This window comes from Microtus oregoni, unplaced genomic scaffold, assembly GCF_018167655.1.
Source record: "Microtus oregoni isolate MIOR12 unplaced genomic scaffold, Mior012 000098F_ref0000018, whole genome shotgun sequence".
NCBI classification, from domain to species: Eukaryota; Metazoa; Chordata; class Mammalia; order Rodentia; family Cricetidae; genus Microtus; species Microtus oregoni.
In genome coordinates this window covers 776682-795059 of record NW_024544711.1, presented here as the reverse complement: position 1 = coordinate 795059, position 18378 = coordinate 776682, and the positions used below count along the sequence as shown (strand labels likewise).

Sequence of the window (18378 nt, the reverse complement as noted above, 5' to 3'; positions counted from 1 at the left end):
TATTTTCTCCAGTTTTACAGTTAGGTGTCACAGCACAGCTGAAGGCCTAGCCGTGTGTAGAAGGGCCCATCCCAGTGGCATTATTCTTCGTTGGGTAAAGTAGCTTCATTGTAGTATTTTTTTTTTAATTAAAATGTTTTAGGATAGAAAATGGCTGAATTAAGCCGAGTGGTGGTGGCGCACGCCTTTAAGCCCAGCACTTGGGAGGCAGAGGCAGGTGGATCTCTGTAAGTTCGAGGCCATCCTGGTTTACAAGAGCTAGTGCCAGGACAGGCTCCGAAGCTATGGAGAGACCCTGTCTCCAAAAACAAAAAAAAAAAAAAAAAAAAGAAAAGAAAAGAAAATGGCTGGATTAAATAGTGATTTACCAGTATTTCATCATCCGTAAACTGACAGTTCTCTTTTAAGACAGGTGTCAGGTAGCCCCGATTGACCTCACCTCCTTCTCTATCTAGCTGAGGAAGAATAACCCTGCCCCTCCTTCCCCTTCCCAAGGGCTGGGATCAGAAGCACACACCACCATGCTAGGCTTCAGATTCTTTTTTTTTTTCTTTTTTTTTTTTTTTTTTTTGGTTTTTCGAGACAGGGTTTCTCTGTGGTTTTGGAGCCTGTCCTGGAACTAGCTCTGTAGACCAGGCTGGTCTCGAACTCACAGAGATCCGCCTGCCTCTGCCTCCCGAGTGCTGGGATTAAAGGCGTGCGCCACCACCGCCCGGCTTAGGCTTCAGATTCTTAAACAAAAACAAGTTTGTTATGCAGTGTTCTTGTATCCTGGCACATACTGCAGGTCAGAGGACAACTTTCAGTTCTGTCTCTTTATCCTGTGGGTGGGTTCTGGAATGAAACCAGGTCATCTGATTGGTGGCGAGTGCCTTTCCCCTTAAGTCTTCTCGTCAATCTTCAGATTATTTTTGAAAGCATTATAGTAAATATATACCTAAAACTCATCATTGCACAGTTGACATACAATTTTATTTTTGATATGACCTTTGTGTATGCCTAGATGGTGTCACTCAAAAAATCTTACTGAGGCTTCCTGAATGTTGGGATTACATTTCAGGTGGGCACCACTACGTCCAGCTGTAACAAGTGTTTTTTTCCTTCTTCATAGAACCACCAGGTTCTACCTATAGCATGTGCATATATCCCCTCCCCCCAACTACAAAAAAAAAGTGTGTGCACGCTATTTACGCTATTTACAGGGCTTCTGACAGTTGAATCTAGGTGTTCTCCCTGACCTTGAACTTCTGATCCTCCTACCTTCACCTCTGTTGAGATTACCAGGTTGTGTCACCTGTTGCTGTGGTGTTGGAGGCTGAGGAGGGCTTTGTGCATGTGAGGCAAGCACTCTATCTACAGAGTCACATCTTCAGCCTCTCCTGTGCTTTTGATTATCGTTTCCCTAAAGGCTGGTAGTAGGCAACTGAACAATTTTTTTTTTAAACTTAAGTGTAAGAGTAGGCTTACGTGCATGGTGTGTGTAGTGGAGACCAGGTCCCTGGAACTAGAGTTCCAGGTGATTGTAGACTGCCTGCGTGGGTCCTCTGGAGGAGCAGCGAGTGCTCCTAACTGCTGAGCTCTCTCAAGCGCTCATTCCATCTGTTTGTAGGTTCTGGGATTTGAACTCAGGTTGCGAGGCTTGTGGGGCAGGGAGCACCTTCCCCTGCTGGGCTGTCTCTGAGCCATCTCGCTGGCCCAAGGATAGCTTTTCTAAGTTTAGAAAAGAGAGTCCTAGATAGAGCTCTCTTGCTGGGGCTGAAAACACCGTCACACACAGTTTAGGCAGGGAAGGGTTTATTTCACCTTACTGGTCAGTCAGTCTTTCACTGAGGGAAGCCAGGGCAGGAACTTGAGGTGGCACTGAAGCAGAGGCCATAGGGAGTGCTGCTTCCTGCCAGCGCATGGCTTACTCAGCCTGCTGTCTTACACGACCCAGGACCATCTGTTGGAACAGCACCTAGCACAACATCAGTCCTTAATCAAGAAGACGCTCCACAGACCTGCCCACGAGCCAGTCTGATAGAGGCATTTTCTCAGTTGAAGTTTCATCTTCCAGATGACCCTAGCCTGTGTCGAGGTGACAGAGCTAAACAGCTAGCACACTTCCATTTGCATATTTTGGGAGAAGTGTTTATTGCAAACCCATACCTATTTTTTGTTTTATATTTTTGGTTTTTTGAGACAGGGTTTCTCTGTGTAGCTTTGGACCCTGTTCTAGAATCCATACTTTTTTTTTCATGTTGAGTTATAGGTGAAGTTAGTCTTTATTTTCTGCATGAGTTAAATCTTATTTGAAAATCTAATATTTCTGAACATGAATGAATTACTGTAATTTTATATAATACTCTGTTTTACAGATAAGCAGCAAAGAAGCTGATTTTATATCCAAAAAAGGTTCTCAGCCTAAATTTAGTTCTCAACTAGGCACATCAGTACCAAGAATGTGTTTCTGTCGCATCAGTATTAAAAAGGCATATCTGATTACACACTTTTATTTCTAGTACTTTGGAGGCAGAGGCAAGCATATCTCTCTGGGAGTTTCTAGGCCAGTCTTGTCTATGTATTATTAAGTTCCAGGCCATCCCGTACTACATAGTGAGTCACTCAAAAATAAAACAATAGATAAAATCTCCCCATTAAATGAAGACCCTATTCTAATCAATGAACAAGTGTTTTTCAGAGACCATTTCTTTATTAATAAAGTATTTTTGTAGCATGCTAAGAACGTGGGAGGAGTTACTAATGTAGAAGAAGGAAGGATGGAATGTTTAGATGAACCCACGTGAGTGAATTGGGACTTCTCCAAGAGAGAACAGTAAGTTCATTTATGAGTAGCTGATTTTTAACTAGAAATGGGAACAGTGAAGGGTGTGGAACAGAGTGTAATGTATGCCACGTTAATACAACAATCTATGATCTCAGGGGAAATGGAAGCAGCAGTTTTAGTGATATCTATATTTGTTAGCTAGAAAGGATATCCACTTAAGAGCTAGCTGCAGCTTGTAGTCACAAGCTCAGGACTTGACCAGTCTTTAGCTGAGCATTTTCTTCTTTTCCTCCTTATCTCACAGGATAGTTGGAGGATTCCAATGGGTAGTGAACTGGAAAGTACTGGAAATGACAGCATCAGTTCAAACAATTGGATTCTAGTTGGTCAGTTTAAAAGTGTGGAAACAAAAATGAGGTAGTCTTTGTTGTTGATTTGCTCAAAGCTCACAAAACAAATAAGGATAGTCCTGACCATTCTTTGTGGAGTTTAGGTTTGGACCTGTGGTCTTATGCATGCCAGGTTGGTGCTCCTTTTGCGTATGTGCCAATTTTGTGTGTGTATATGTGCACCTACTTATGTGTACCTGTGGGTGTGGATGCTAGTGTACCGGTGTGAGTTTTCGATTGAAGGCCAGAGACAACTTGGGGCGTTGTTCCTCAGGGGCCATCCACTTTGTTTTTTGAGACAGTCTTTCGCCAGGAGCTGGGGCTTGCAGATTATACTAGACTAGCTAGCTGGTCTGCCATTGAGCCCCCGGGATCTGCCTGGCTCTGCCTCCCCAGCACTGTGGTGACATGCCTGGCTTTTCCTATGGGTGCTGGGGATGGAACTTGGGTCTTCATTCTTGTGGGGAGAGCACTTAACTCTCCAGATCCCACCCTCTTTTTATTTTCAGAGGAACTTTTTGCAAATTGTGTAAAATGAGATGAGGAAAGTTTTCCTCTCTGGGAACCCATTTGTCTACAGTAAGTTAGAGAATTCCTCTAATACCCTTTTCTGATTAAAAACAAGTAAATTGTAGTTTTATATTAAAGAACAATAAAAATGATAAACTATTCTATTCAGTCATGGTTTCACATGCCTGTAATCCCAGCATGTGGGAGCCTGAAGCAGAAGGATCTTGAATTTGAGGTCTTGATTATATAGCATGACCCTGTCTCTAGAAAGAAAAAAAATAGTTTGGAGAAGATGATTCAGTGATAAAGAGCACTTGCTGCTCTGCAGAGCAGCACATAGATTTGGTTCTCAGCATTCATATTGGGCTCACAACTGTGTCTAAATTGACTCCAGGGGATTGATCCAACACCTTCTTTGGGCTTCTGTGTGTGCGCATGCATAGATAATCTTAAAAACAATAAGGGGCTGGAGAAGTTAAGAGCCCTGGCTGCTTTTCCAGGGGTCCTGAATTCAATTTCCAGCAACCACATGGTGGCTCACAATGTCTGTAATGAAGGCCGGGCTGTGGTGGCGCACGCCTTTAATTCCAGCACTCGGGAGGCAGAGGCAGGCAGATCTCTCTGAGTTTGAAGCCAGCCTGGTCTACAGAGTGAGTTCCAGGACAGGCTTCAAAGCTACAGAGAAACCCTGTCTCGAAAAACAAAAACAAAACAAAAAAACAAACAAACAAACAAAAAAACCAATGTCTGTAATGAGATCTGGTGCCCTCTTCTGGTGTGCAGGGTTATGTGCAGACAGCACTGTATTCATAATAAATAATAATAAATAATAAATCTTTTAAAAATATTAAGATAAGGTTATCTTCTTAAAGTCCTGTTCCTCTTAGGCCTTGGTTGTGGTCTACCCTGAAATTAGATGTCAGTATTGTAGGTCACTTATCTCAAAAGTAAGGTCTGACATTTGGACAGGCAAAATAACTCCTTAAAGTACATGTCTATAGTATTGAGTTGACTTCCTTCTGTAGAGCATGCTGCATTTAAATTCACAGAGATCTGCCTGCCCCTGCCTCCTGAGTGCTAGGATGAAAAGCATGTGACTGCACACTCAGCTTTATTACAATTTTCATTTCATTCTCTCTGTGTCTCTCCCTCTGTGTGTCTGACTTGTCCACCCACATGTATATGAGGAGGGCGTTAGGGGAAAACTTTGAGGAGTTGGGTCTCTCCTAAGGCTTGAGTTGAGGTCATTAGGCTTGGCAGCAAGTTCTCACCCTGAGTGTCATGACTCTTTGGAGGTGGATATCCTGCACTTGAGATATTTATATTATGATTCATAAGGTAGCAAAATTAGTTATGATGTCACAATGAAATAATTTCATGGTTCCAACCAGTTAGGAAGATTGAGAATCACTGTTCTAGCTCCTTAAGTTCCTTAATGTGTTACGTCTGTGTATGTTAGCATTTAGTGTATTGTTCATTACTCTGCTTTAGAAATGCCGGGTGACATGTGCTTATAACTCCCCTCCCTGAAATAACAGAACTGTGGGCAGTGGAAACAGTTAAGAAATTTTGTGCGTTTGAATGATTAGATTTTACTGGGAGGCTGAGGCAGAATAATTTCTGAGCTTGGGGTTAGCCAGGTCTACAGAGTGAGACCCTGGGTTTTTTGTAGGGGTGGTTGTTGTTAGTACCTAACTAGGAATAGTTGCTAGATCCTGTAACCCCAGCATTCTGTGGTGGAGACAGGTGGATCCAGGGAGCTTATTGACTGGTCAGCCTACCTGAACTGAAAGCTTCAGGTTCAGTGAAGAAATTGTATCAAAAAATAAAATGGGGAGTGATTGAAGACTCTAGACAAACACACATAAGGATGAGAATTGAAACAGTTGTTTTCTTTTCTTGTAGATTAACTGCTGAAGTACTGATCGAGTTCTGCGTTTCTTCAATGAGGAACTACAGGCTGATCTTCTGCCATAATCTCAAACAACCATAAATGACAGAAGGATGCTTGCTCAGTGAGGGTAGCTGGTGCAGAAGCCGTTTTTTAAACTTAGGTGTTTAAGTACTCAAAGGTAAGCTTTCTCAGTGATAATTTTCTGTAAGTATGCAAATCAATAATTCTTGTGGTTAGCTGCTGTTTGATTAACTTTGAGATTTTTATTTAATTAGCTGGCACCAAGTGCATCAAAGAGTAGATGTTGCTTGTGTAAGACTATGTAAATTTATCGTTATCTTCTTGTTCCTAAGTTCATTTCTACAATCCTGAAAACTGGTTGGATTGTTTCTTGTTATGCTCTGGTGCCCTGGATCTAGCTAATACAGCTGATTCGGTGTTACTGTTTGAAACTTATAAATCTTGGGATTCACCTTTTATCTGGCATATCAGTACTTGAAAAAATGTTTCTTTTTAAAAGATTTATTTATTGTGTATACAGTGTTCTGTCTGCATGTGCATCTGCAGGCCAGAAGAATGCGCCAGATCTTACTACAGATGGTTGTGAGCCACCATGTGGGTGCTGGGAATTGAACTCAGGACCTCTGGAAGAGCAGCCAGTGTTCTTAACTGCTGAGCCATCTCTCCAGCCCCCTAGTTTTTCTTTCTTTTAAGATAAATCTTTTCTCCTTTTGTTTAGTGAATGGATTTTTATTGAGATCAGTTAGTTATTTGGACTACTTGTTACCTAATGCTTCAGATACTAGAGACTCACTTGAGGCATTGTCTCCTGGCTTTACTGGTCTCCCTCCTACAAGGAGACAACCATTTCTTCTGAACTAGCTTGGGGGTCTGGAATTTTTTTCCTCACTAAAAGTGGAAGCTTAAAACTAAACATTTTTCCTTTCTGGAAAAAAAAATGAGTTACAGCTGCTCTTATAGAAAGAAATGATTATTCTTGTTCTTATCAGGCCTCAGTTTATAAAGTGATTGATAGCTAGACATGCTGTATATGGTTGTGTCCTAGCAGTTAGGAGGCTGAGGTAGAAGGATTTTGAGTTTAAGGGCAACCAGAGCTATACACTGAGACCATGTCTCAAAAAGGCCCATTAGTTTACAAAAAGTGATTCTTTTCCTGATTACCCACTTTGTGAATTGAGGGTTCAGAGATGGATTAGGTTTGACGTCTTCCTACAACTGCAATATTACTACACTTTCAGAGTGAAAGTCGTCTTGGGGCAAATTTGGCCCTTAATTATCTTGGGATATTAATGTCACTTTCCAGAAACTTTTGGATGACCTTTGACACTGTTAAAGTGTTCAGATAACACAGAGCATTCAGACCAGATTCTATAGTAGAGGAAAGCTTTTGCAATTACACTGAAGTTTGTTTGTAGACTGTATCATGGGCCTGATAAACAGAACATGTTTAAATAGTGCACATTCAGGTGTTAAAGCATTTTTCTTTAATGTATTTACTCAAATAGTGCCGCCTGTTAATTATTATAGTCCTTTTTTCCCTTTTTCTATTTTCTTTTTTGTCTTTCATTTGGCAGAAAAGACAGCTTTGATCTCTGGCTGCAAAAAGATATGAGGAAGAGCTCCTCCCCTTCCTTGAGTAACTGCAACTCCGATCTTGCTAACAAAATATTTGGAATTCCACTGGATGAGCTGCAGCAGGGAGGACATCCAGACAATGAGGTTCCGTTCATAGTCCGCCACGTTGTGGACTATATTGAGGAACATGGTATACATTTCCTTACTTTGAGGGCTAGCTTTTGTTGTAATAAACACAGCTATCCCTTTTTGGTTTTGATTTAGTTTTTTCTTAGTATGGATAATGCAGAGCATGAAGAACAGTATAAACTGTAAGGCTGTAGTATATTTTCCTTAAATTGATTTACCTAGAAATGGCAGCTGCCCAGCTGAGAACATTTTTAGTTGGGGTAATAGAAACTTTTTAAATGGATATAAGGGTGGGATGAAGTAGACTATCCCTTGGAGATAGCGTGTTGCTAGATGACCAGTTTGCTTTTTTAGCCAAGTCTGGGGAGCCAGGAAAGCCTTTCCAAAAGCTTAAGAATTTTAAGTTGAGAATGAATATATGTGGCCAGGCAGTTAAGGTGCAGCTTAATTCTTACCTTGAACCAACATAGGAGGTCTGGAGCAACAAGGGCTGTTTCAAGTCAATGGGAACGCTGAGACAGTGGAGTGGCTTCGACAGAGATACGACAGTGGAGAAGAGGTGGATTTGGTTAAGGAAGCGGACGTCCCCTCAGCCATTAGTCTCCTTAGGTTTTTCCTGCAGGAGCTCCCTGAACCTGTCATTCCTGGCAGCTTGCATAGTCACTTGGTGCAGCTTTCTCAAGGTAACAGTTGGTTCTTATTTCAGTTATTTATTATTAGTTTAGAGTCCTTTTAGAAATTTGATATATGGTCAGTTAGTATAGAATTTCAGAGATTTTTTATTTTCTCCATTGCTCTTTGAGTCTTATGTGGTATAGTAAAGGCAGTGACAGATTCTTTGATCTTTGTAGTTGTTTACAATTTTTAAATAAGTATTTTTGTGTATATGATGTGTATGTATTTGTGTATGAGAATTTGCATGTACTACTACCGTGTGTGGACATCAGAGGACAGCCTTGAGTCCTGTTCCTCACCTTCCCACTTTTACATGGATTCTGGAGACCCAAACACTCAAGGCATCAGGTGTGTGGCAAGTGTTTTATCACAGAACCATCTCTTTAAAAAATTATCATTTATTTTGTTGTGTGTATGGATGTGCACGCTACAGTATGCCTGTGTAAGTTAAAGGACAACTTGCCAGACTTGATTCTCTATCATGTAGGCTCTGGGTTTTAAGCTCAGGCTGTCTTGCTGCTCTCCCTTCCCTGATTTATTTTAGATTTGATGTTATTGAGCCAAAGACACAAAAAGGTATTCTCTTGGGAAGGTGTCTAGATCATTGGACACAAATTCTATTTATTGTAGATAAATATGCTACTACGTATCATTCAGGTAATGCAATTGTTTATTGAATGCTTGCTATATGCTAGGGCACTGCTGTATATTTTGGGAACACCAGCACTGATCAAAGGTAGTTAAGAATCTTTTCCCTCTTGGACTAAAGTGAGAGAAAGAGTGTGTGTGCTCATGAGCTTCCATGAACGCTAGTGCCAGAACATGGGCGTTCTCTCCTTCCACCATGTAGATCTTGGGAGTTGAACTCAGGTTGACAGACTTTGTGGCAAGAGTCTTTACATGCTGAGCTAGCCCTCTGGTCTGAGCTAAAGTTTTAAAGGTGATATTTAGAGGAATAGATGATAAAAACAAAATAAATATGTGGGTGTGATGTGATGATAAATTGGAGATGTTAGGTATAATTAGTGTTAATTGGCTTTTGCTTGCAATTGTTATAAGCAATTCCCCCCAAAAAACTATTTATTTACTTATTTATTTTTGAGAGACAGGGTTTCTCTGTGTAGCCCTGACTGTTCAGAAATTCACTCTGTAGACCACGCTGTCCTGAACTTGCAGAGGTCTGCCTACTTTTGCCCATGTGCCACCACTGCCTTGCAAGATTTATTATTTTATTTTTTAATTATTTATTTTTATATGCATTGGTGTTTTGCCTGCATGTATGTCTGTGAGGGTGTCAGATCCTCTGGAACCAGAGCTACGGTTTTAAACCACCACGTGGGTCTTGGGGATTGAACCTGGGTCCTCTGGAAGAGCAGCCAGGACTCTTACCCACTGAGCCATCTCTCCAGCTCCAAGATTTATAGTTTTGAAAATTATGTAGATAAGCGTGTCTGTGGATATATGTGAGTGCAGAATCCTGCAGAATCCCAAGAGAGTGTCGGATCCTCAGGAGCTAGGGAACTAAGACTCCCTACAAGAGCAACACACGTGCCATACCGTTAAGCCATTTCTCTCTCTCTCTCTCTCTCTCTCTCTCTCTCTCTCTCTCAGCTCTTCACAGAAGTTACCAAATACTTACTGATTTGTCTTGGCTATGTGCTTTTAAAATGTTTTTATTCTTGGTGTGGCAGGGTCTCTAGTTTGGCTGTCCTGAAGCTCACTATATAGTAGACCAGGCTGTCCTCCAATTCACAAAGCTCTTCCTGCTTCTGCCTCTGGAGTGCTGGGATTAAAGTGAGCACCACCATAGCCGGCTCTTAATAGATTCTTATAATTGTTTCCACCAGTTATAGGAATGATGTTTTAAAAAACACTAAAATTATAAAACTATTAAATATAACATAAGAATAATAAAATCATGTGGTGGTTTATGCCTCTAATCCCAGGCATGTTCCATTCAGTTATGACTTCAGAGTACTGGTGTATTTGAATGGACAGTTACTAATATCACAAAGTAGGAAAGTTGTTGCATTTAAAAATCTTAAGTAAATCATGTGACTTTCCCCCTCCTGATAGACTTTGTGTATGTGTGAATACATGTGTATGGAGGCAAGAGATTGATGTCAATTGTTGTCTTCAATCATTCTCTACCTCATTTTTTCATACAGGGTCTCTCATTATGTTTGGAGCTCTGGCCAGCAAGCCCCAGGCTCCTCTGGTCTCTTATCTTCCTGGTCCCGGGATTACAGGGGTGTATTACTGCATTTGGCTTCTTTTTTTTTTTTTTTTTTTTTTTGGATTTTCAAGACAGGGTTTCTCTGTAGCTGTAGCTTTGGTGCCTGTCCCGGAACTAGCTCTTGTAGACCAGGCTGGCCTCGAACTCCCAGAGATCCGCTTGCTTCTGCCTCCCGAGTGCTGGGATTAAAGGCGTGCGCCACCACTGCCCGGCTGCATTTGGCTTCTTAAGGGGATATTGGAGACCTGAACTCAGGTACTTAGTCTTGTGCAGTAAGTTCTAGTGATTTAAGTGGTCTCTCCTGACCCTGATAAACATTTTAGACCTCTGTTATCTTCCAGAAACGGCCAGTATTATCATGACAGTAGATAACCTTTTACCATTTTTTTCTGTAAGTTAATTTTAAAAACCAGAAAAATTAAAAAAAATGAAAGTAATAAATTACTTCATTTTTAAATATATCTGAGAAGTTCTCCAAAATTAGACCATCATCCATTAATGGGGTTTCTCAAGGCCCCATTTCTGTTAGTAAAAACTCACTGACATAACAAACACAGGCCTAGCTTCTGTAATCACATTCACTTGGTAAAAAATGAAACCAGAGCCAGGTGTGGGTGGTTTGTGCCTGTAACCCCAGCACCAAGGCAGGAGGATTGCCAGATTTGAGGTCAGCCTGGGTCAATCAGTCTAGGCTACCAAGTGAGGCTGTCTCAAAAACAAAAAAAATTTTGAGGAGAAACCCAAGTGAGAAACAGAAACCTTCCTTTCAATTTAGTTGGATCGTACTGTGTAGGTTGATTGGTTCTTTTCCGAATCCTGTCACCCTGTTCATTTCTTATTTTCTTCCCTGTTCGCATAGGAGATTGTCATTGATCCTTACTTGCTTGTTGATGGCAGGTCAGTGTATTGTGACTTCTTAGAGTTGGCATTAAATGGAAACAGTAGTAATCATGCAGGAGACAGTATGATGAGAAAAGTTAGAGGCCTGTGAGTACTAGGTGAGGAAAACATCCTACAGTAATTGGGGCTGAATCCTTCTCCGCCTCCCCCTTTCAAACTCTTCTTTCACTTAATAAGTGAAATGCAAAGCCCTAAGGCGGCCTCTCCGGAGGAAGTGAAGAGGTTTTGAATTATAGTAAAAAAAAAAAATGACGTGGGTGGAGTAATGTGAACCTGGCAAAATATCTGAGCTTGACTTTTTACTTCATTAAGAAAACCTGTCATTATGTTTTATAGATTATAATAATGAAGATGAATTTGGAAGAAAGTTGAGGTTCCTCTTGCAACAGCTTCCACCTGTTAATTACAGTTTGTTAAAGTTTCTGTGTAGGTTTTTAGCCAATGTAGCATCACATCATGAAGAAATTTGGTCTGCAAATTCTTTGGCTGCTGTTTTTGGTCCAGATGTCTTTCAGTAAGTTATTTCACAACTTTGTTTAATTTAAAAAAATTTGAATTTGTGAAATGGGATCACTATATCGTTTCCCAAGAATCATAGGATGCTTGGTGAACCATTATTATTATTATTTTTATAGTCTATCTGATTAATTCTCACAACATTACTGTGTTCAGGGTACATTAGGTGGGTCTTACAGATGGGAAAACTGAGGTACGGAATGATGACATAAATTGCTCAGTTTCATAAAGTGACTCACTGGTTCTTTTCTCATTTTACCTGTAATTAATTTAAGAACTCAGCTCAATTTAAGCTTTTATTCTCAGCATTTACACGGATGTGGAAGATATGAAAGAACAAGAAATTGTGAGCAGGATAATGGCGGGACTTCTGGAAAATTATTATGAGTTTTTTGAGAATGAAGAGGAAGATTTTTCATCAAATGATCTGAGTTCAATTACTGAGCAGGTGAGCATACTTAACATTCGATTTCTTAGAAAATATTTGTAAGAGTGCGCTCTTATAGTGACTTGACAGAAACATAATTTACCTGCTAAACTGGAAGTGGTTCTTGTGTTATCTCTGTGATGAATGAGCAGCACATCCCTGTAGCTGTGATTGGATTCTATACCCTTATCCCTACTTCCTGACCCTAGTTTAAGGTACTAAGCCAAAAACATGTATTATTTATTTGTAGTTCTGAGCATTGGACCTCAGTCTTTGTGCATTCTAGGTAAGCATTCTATTACTGAGATAAATGTTCAACTAGGAAAATGGCAGAGTGCATAGTAGAAATTCCTTTGACTTTACTCTCCAGCCTCATTATTCACTTAGAAATTGTGCGGTGGTGGCGCACGCCTTTAATCCCAGCACTCGGGAGGCAGAGGCAGGCGGATCTCTGTGAGTTCGAGACCAGCCTGGTCTACAAGAGCTAGTTCCAGGACAGGCTCCAAAGGTACAGAGAAACCCTGTCTCGAAAAAACAAAGAAACAAAAAAGAAATTGTTGACAGCTTGACCTAGATTTATAGACTTCTCAAATTTGCAGTGTATGCCTTGATTATACTTTATATTGTCGTATACTTTTGTGGTTTTCTGTCCTATAATTTCCTTATATGTACTGAACTTTATGTCTACATGTCAGTATTGTCTTACATGTCACTACTTTTATATTTTTTCAAACATTAGAAAAATTGGCTTTAAAATATATCGCATTTTACATTACATAGGATGATACTTAAATTAAGCAAGACTGAAGAGATATGTTGAATTCTGTTGGGTTTGCCCATAGATAGAAAAGGTATTAGTATATTGATCAAAATATCTCCAAGAAGTAGGGTAGTGAGGTGTTTTTCACGTTGCTAATTACTGGGATTTCTTTTCCTTCCTCCCTCCCTCCCCCCCTTCCTTCTTTCCTTCCTAAGATTTATTTATTATGTATGCAATGTTCTGTCTGCATGTACATCTGCCGGCCAGAAGAGGGTACAGGATCTCATTACATGGTTGTGAGCCACCATGTGGTCGCTGATAATTGAACTCGACCTCTGGAAGAGCAGCCAGTGCTCTTAACCCCTGAGCCATCTCTCCAACTCCAGATCTCTTTTCTTTTAAAAAAAATATTTAATTTTATGTTGTATGTATGGGTATATGTCATTACACCGTGTGCATGCTTAGTGATTTCAGAGGTCAGAAGAGGGCATTAGATTGCCTGAAACTGGAGTTACATATGCTTGTGAACCACCAGGTGGCTGCTGGGTCCTGCAAGAGCAGCCAGTGCTCTTAACCACTGAGCCTTTTCTCCAGCCCCTGGGATCAACTTTCTTACCCATCAAAAAAAAAAAAAAATAAACTTCTTGATTAGAGTGAAGTAACAGAAGTACAGACTTGTGAAGCTTGTTTTTCTTTAAGCAATTTGGTAAATTCAGTTTGATTTGTTAGTAGAATTGATGAGGTATTTGAGTGCAAGTAAAATAGTCTCAAACTCAGCAGAGCTGTGTTTAAGTTACTTTAATACTTAAGTCTGATTTATATGCTTAAGGATACTAGCAAGTATGACTGCCGGGCAGTTCTTTGCTTTTTATTTTAATTTTGATAATTGAAGGAAGCCAAGTTTATTCAGCACTGTTTTGGAGTGTCACCCCATTAACTAGTATTTAGTTGTTAAACTCTTCTGAAGATAGTCGATGTCTTATGCGGGGTATGTGTTGAAACAGTGAGTAGGGAATGCTTGAGAAATAACTTGACAGAAGTCAAGTGGACTTTGATTGGGCTCTTCAGATGAATAAAAAGTCCAGTAGGGAGGTTTGAAGTGACAATTGTGTTTGTCCATTTGAGAAGGCAGCTAGCAGTGTTCTCCAGTCTGGAGGCTGGAGAGTGGGCATTTCACAAGGCCCTAGAGAAGGGAATTGCAGCAGTCAACGAAAGAAGAGATGTAAGTATGGGTGAAGGTTTCTGTAAGTGAAGTTAAGGCAGGTATATAGTTCAAAGCTACAAGTTCAAAATAACTATGAATAAACAAGAATTGTTGAGCAGAAGATCAAGTGGACAAAGGAAAGATGAAGAATTTTTGAAGATTAATGTGGAGTGAAAGGACTTTTTACTCTGCTCTTTATGATCTCTCTGATATAAATAATTGAGTTAGTTATTACTGGAGAAGTTCCTAATGATTGTGCTAGGAATTGGAATTAAGGAGAAGAAAATCCTAAGGCTATATTTTCAGTTGTGATTATACTAGTGTTGATGAAAATATTGGAGATTGCTGGTTATGGAAGGTTTATTGACTTGAATATGATACATTTAGTATAAAGTAGCATAAGGCTTTCATAGTTCCCAAGAGCTATTGTCTATAGAAGTGATTTTTTTTAAAAAAATTCTTTTTTTTTTAAATTTGTGTGTGTGATGTCTATATGTGTGTGCAGGCTAGAGGACAACGTTGGGTGTCTTCCCTGTTGCTCTTTACGTTAGTTACCTACTGAGGCAGGGGGGTCTCACTGAATCAGGTGCTCAGTGACTGGTTCTGCTAGCTGGCAGTATGTGCTGGGGATCTTCCTGACGCCCTCTCCCCAGTGCTAGACTTACAGATGTGCATCACCATGTCCGGCTTCTATGGGATCTGTGAGTCCAGATTGAGGTCCTAATGCTTATGTGGCATGCCATTTGAGCCACCTCCTAAAATTATTTCATTTTAGCATGTTTTTAGTATGTTTGTTGTGCATATGTGTTTGAATGTATGTGGACACACTTGTGCAGAGGTGCACACATGTGTATCTTTTGTATGTGGAGGCTAGAGGTTGACATTGGTGCTGTCCTTGAATACCTTCCTCTTTGAATATTGTGGTAGGGTCGCTCACTTATCCCCAGAACTTACTGACTTGGGCTAGTCTCTAGTCTAGCGAGCTAATAGCTTTGGGAATCCGGTCTCTGCTTCTCGAGCACTGGGATTGCAGGCAGACCAGCATTCTTACCTGGCTTTGCACTTGGGCTGTGGGAATCTGAACTCTAATCCTCATGCTTGTGTCGTAAGCATTCTATCCTCTGAGCCATCTCCAGAGTGATTTATGGGAGTGATACATGTTCAAATAGGAACAAAATAGGTAGACTGAATGTTTATTGTTTAAATAAAAATAGTTTTAAATTTATATACTGTGTATGTATGTGATGTGATATCATGGCACCTGTGGAGGTCAGAGGACAGCTTGGGGAAGTTGGTTTTTTCTTTCAGCTACATAGGTTCTAGGGAACACACTTGAGGACGTCCACTCAAGCTTGATGGCAAGCGCTTTATCGGCTGACACTGTCTGTCCAGCTCACTGCCCCCTCTGAATCTTTTTTTTTTTTTGTAGCTGTTTTATTGGTAGATGAGGCATTACATTTGTAAGTACAAATTAAATGGAATCTGTCATACATATTTACAAATTGAAGTCACTGACTTTTTAAAGAAAATTTTTTGAGATTCCCTAGGTTGAACCTGTAGCCTTAGGTGTGCTAGAGAAGCAGCCTGTCCCTGAGCTGCAGTTTCCAGCCACTGTTTTCATCTGACAGATATAGTGGTTAGTGTTGAAGAGCTCCCACTTGGGCTTGTGTAGTCTAGTTTAGGTAACCATGTTGGTAAGACTTTATGGGTGTAGTCATTTCCCGGAGACACAGCCTCGCAGCACTTCCTGTCCCTCTGGCTTTCACAGTCCCCATATCCACTTCCCCAATGATCTCTAGCTGTAGGTGCAACTGTGGTGTAAGTGCGGCTAGGGATAGTACCACATAATCCCTTGTTCTCTGTGCTTTGATCCGTTTTCTGTAATGGTCTCTGGCTAGTTTGATGAGACTCTGGCCCAAGATCTGCTGCTCAGTATTTTAATGATTAGTATTAACTTATAAAAGTTTTTAGGTTATTGGTAGATAATTTCTTTTTTCTTTCTTTCTTTCTTTTCTTTTCTTTTCTTTTTTTTTTTTTTTTTGGTTTTTCGAGACGGGATTTCTCTGTGGCTTTGGAGCCTGTCCTGGAACTAGCTCTTGTAGACCAGGCTGGTCTCGACCTCACAGAGATCCGCCTGCCTCTGCCTCCCGAGTGCTAGGATTAAAGGCCTGCGCCACCACCGCCCGGCGATAATTTCTTTTTTGATGTAATTTATTTTTGAGACAGGGTCTTGCTGAGTAGCTCAGGTTGGTCTGGAAGTCACTGTGGAGCCCAGATAGACTTGAACTTACAGGTTTGTGCCACCACATCCAACTGCTACTTTTGGACAACCTTAAAATAGGTTTCACTTAACAACCATGTTTTTGGCTGGGCAGTGGTGGTGCACACCTTTAATCCCAGCTCTCGGGGGCAAAGACAGGTAGATTTCTGTGAGTTTGAGGCCAGCCTGGTCTACAGAGCAAGTTCCAGGGCAGCCAAGGCTACACAGAGAAACCCTGTTTTGGGAAAAAAAAAATGTTTTATCGACTTTCCCTTTGTATCTTAGTTGTTCGTTTTTGTTAGTGATTACTTAATATAAAGTTGGTTTCATGATGGAGACATTTATAAATCCTACTAAAAAATAAAATTACAATTTTGTGCTTAATAATTAAAATGTAAGTCCTTTGTTTCAGGATTTGCCCTTGCAAATGCTAGGCTAGTGTTCTATCACAGAGGTACATCACTGGCTAGGGTCCCGTTTTGTCATGAAAAATGTGATCAGAAGTTAGCCAGCAATTATGAAACATAGCTAACACATAAAGAAAGCATCTTGCCCCTATTTCCCCCTTGATAGGGTCTGACTGTGTGTCTCTGCTTGCCTAGAGCTCACTCTGTAGACCAGGCTAACTTGTAACTTACTGTGTAGACCAGGCTATCCTGGAACTAAGGAGATCTGCCTGCCTCTGTCTTCTGAATACTAAAGACAAGTGTGCCAGCCCAGCCACAAGCAACATTTTAGAATATCCCCCACTCCCATTTATCCTGAGCTGGCCTCTCAGTTTGCCAGGATGATCTTGACCTTTAATAATTGTGCCTCTGTCTCTCATTTACTGAATTTACATATGTATTTCACGAAACGCAGGATATTTGTGCCTTCTTTTTTATACCTAATATTAAAATGAATTATTTAATATCCTTAGAAAGTGTAGAAAGGAACTGGAAGTCTTTCGTGTTAGATTTGTAAGATTAATTAGAAAATTACTAGATATATAAAAGTGGTTAGAAAATGAAGCTTTAAAAAATTCATTTTGAGACAGATCTTCTGTGTAGTTCTGGCCAGTGGAGCTTGTAGAGATCCTCCCGACATCTCCCTGGTACTGGAATTGCAGGCGTGTACTGCTGGGCCCAGTGAAAACATTCTTACTGTTAAGTGCAGGCTTTTTCATAGGTTATAACATTATTCATATTTATCATGCATCGAAATGCTGTTTGACATAAGCAAAATTAAATAGTTGCATTGTTCTTTTTTATACACTTGTTTACTTTTTATTGTTACTTAGTTTTGTAGTGCTAGGGAGTGAAACTGGGATCTTGTGCATGTTAGGTATATGTTTTCCCGTTCTACAATTTTATTTCGATATAAAAAAGTTGACACTTTAGAGAAGAAATTCGTATTAGGAAATGAAATTTAAAATGAGTTCCTTGCATTTACAGTATTTTTTAGAGTAAGACTTTTAAAGGCTTTATTAAATTTAATCCTGAAGTTCCTTTTTATGTAGGTTAATGGGCTTTCTGAGGAAGAAGAGGAAGATGAAAAGCTGGAACATATAGAAGAACTTCCAGAGGAAGGTGTAGAAAAGGCAGAGGGGTTGCAGCTGAGGATGCCTGAGAACACCCCGGAACCAGACAGTGTTACGGCGTCGGCAAGGTAAAGACCTCAGCTGAGCATCTTTAGCTTCTGAGTGTTTCATTCTCACCGTAGACTCAGGCACCAAACACCAAAGCACTGCTTTGTGAGGCTGAGCTTGGCATAGCGGGGGATACAATTAGTGTTGGAGAATTAGCTAGCAAGCGTGTTCCCCTGCAATCCCAGCATTTAAGAGGCAGGACCAGGAGGCCAGACCGTGCAGGTTGTATATAGTAAGACCCTTTCTCAGGAAAAAAAAAAAAGAGCAAAAGAAAACTAAAAGCCATTAAGGGATTTTCATTTACCAGTGTTCCACGTTTCTCAGAAGTAAAGCCTCGTGTATATTTTCCTTAGAGTTTGTTTTTATGCTAGCTAGTTAGTTGGGTTTGGTTAAAGTTTTAGAACTTTGAAAAATAGAGTTTCTAGAGATGGCAGTACTGTGATTGAATTGACCAATTTAGTTACTTTACTGCAGGATTACGGACTTGT

At 40.3% G+C, this 18378-nt stretch overlaps 1 protein-coding gene across 6 annotated transcripts in view; it reads left to right on the top strand.

Annotated features, from left to right (window-relative positions):
- LOC121442974 (protein FAM13B-like) overlaps nucleotides 1–18378 on the top strand; it is a 79564-nt gene that overhangs the window by 23007 nt on the left and 38179 nt on the right. For 4 of the 6 annotated variants that reach the window (XM_041644618.1, XM_041644620.1, XM_041644619.1 and 1 more), the window contains exons 2-7: nucleotides 5572–5738; nucleotides 7156–7346; nucleotides 7756–7968; nucleotides 11433–11610; nucleotides 11919–12060; nucleotides 17762–17910. In XM_041644618.1, coding sequence (XP_041500552.1) covers nucleotides 7190–7346; nucleotides 7756–7968; nucleotides 11433–11610; nucleotides 11919–12060; nucleotides 17762–17910 — 839 coding nt within the window. In that variant the 5' untranslated portion in view covers nucleotides 5572–5738; nucleotides 7156–7189. Of the gene's footprint in view, nucleotides 1–5571; nucleotides 5739–7155; nucleotides 7347–7755; nucleotides 7969–11432; nucleotides 11611–11918; nucleotides 12061–17761; nucleotides 17911–18378 lie in introns of those variants that run through there. The other 2 variants (XM_041644621.1, XM_041644622.1) reach the window with 2 other exon arrangements.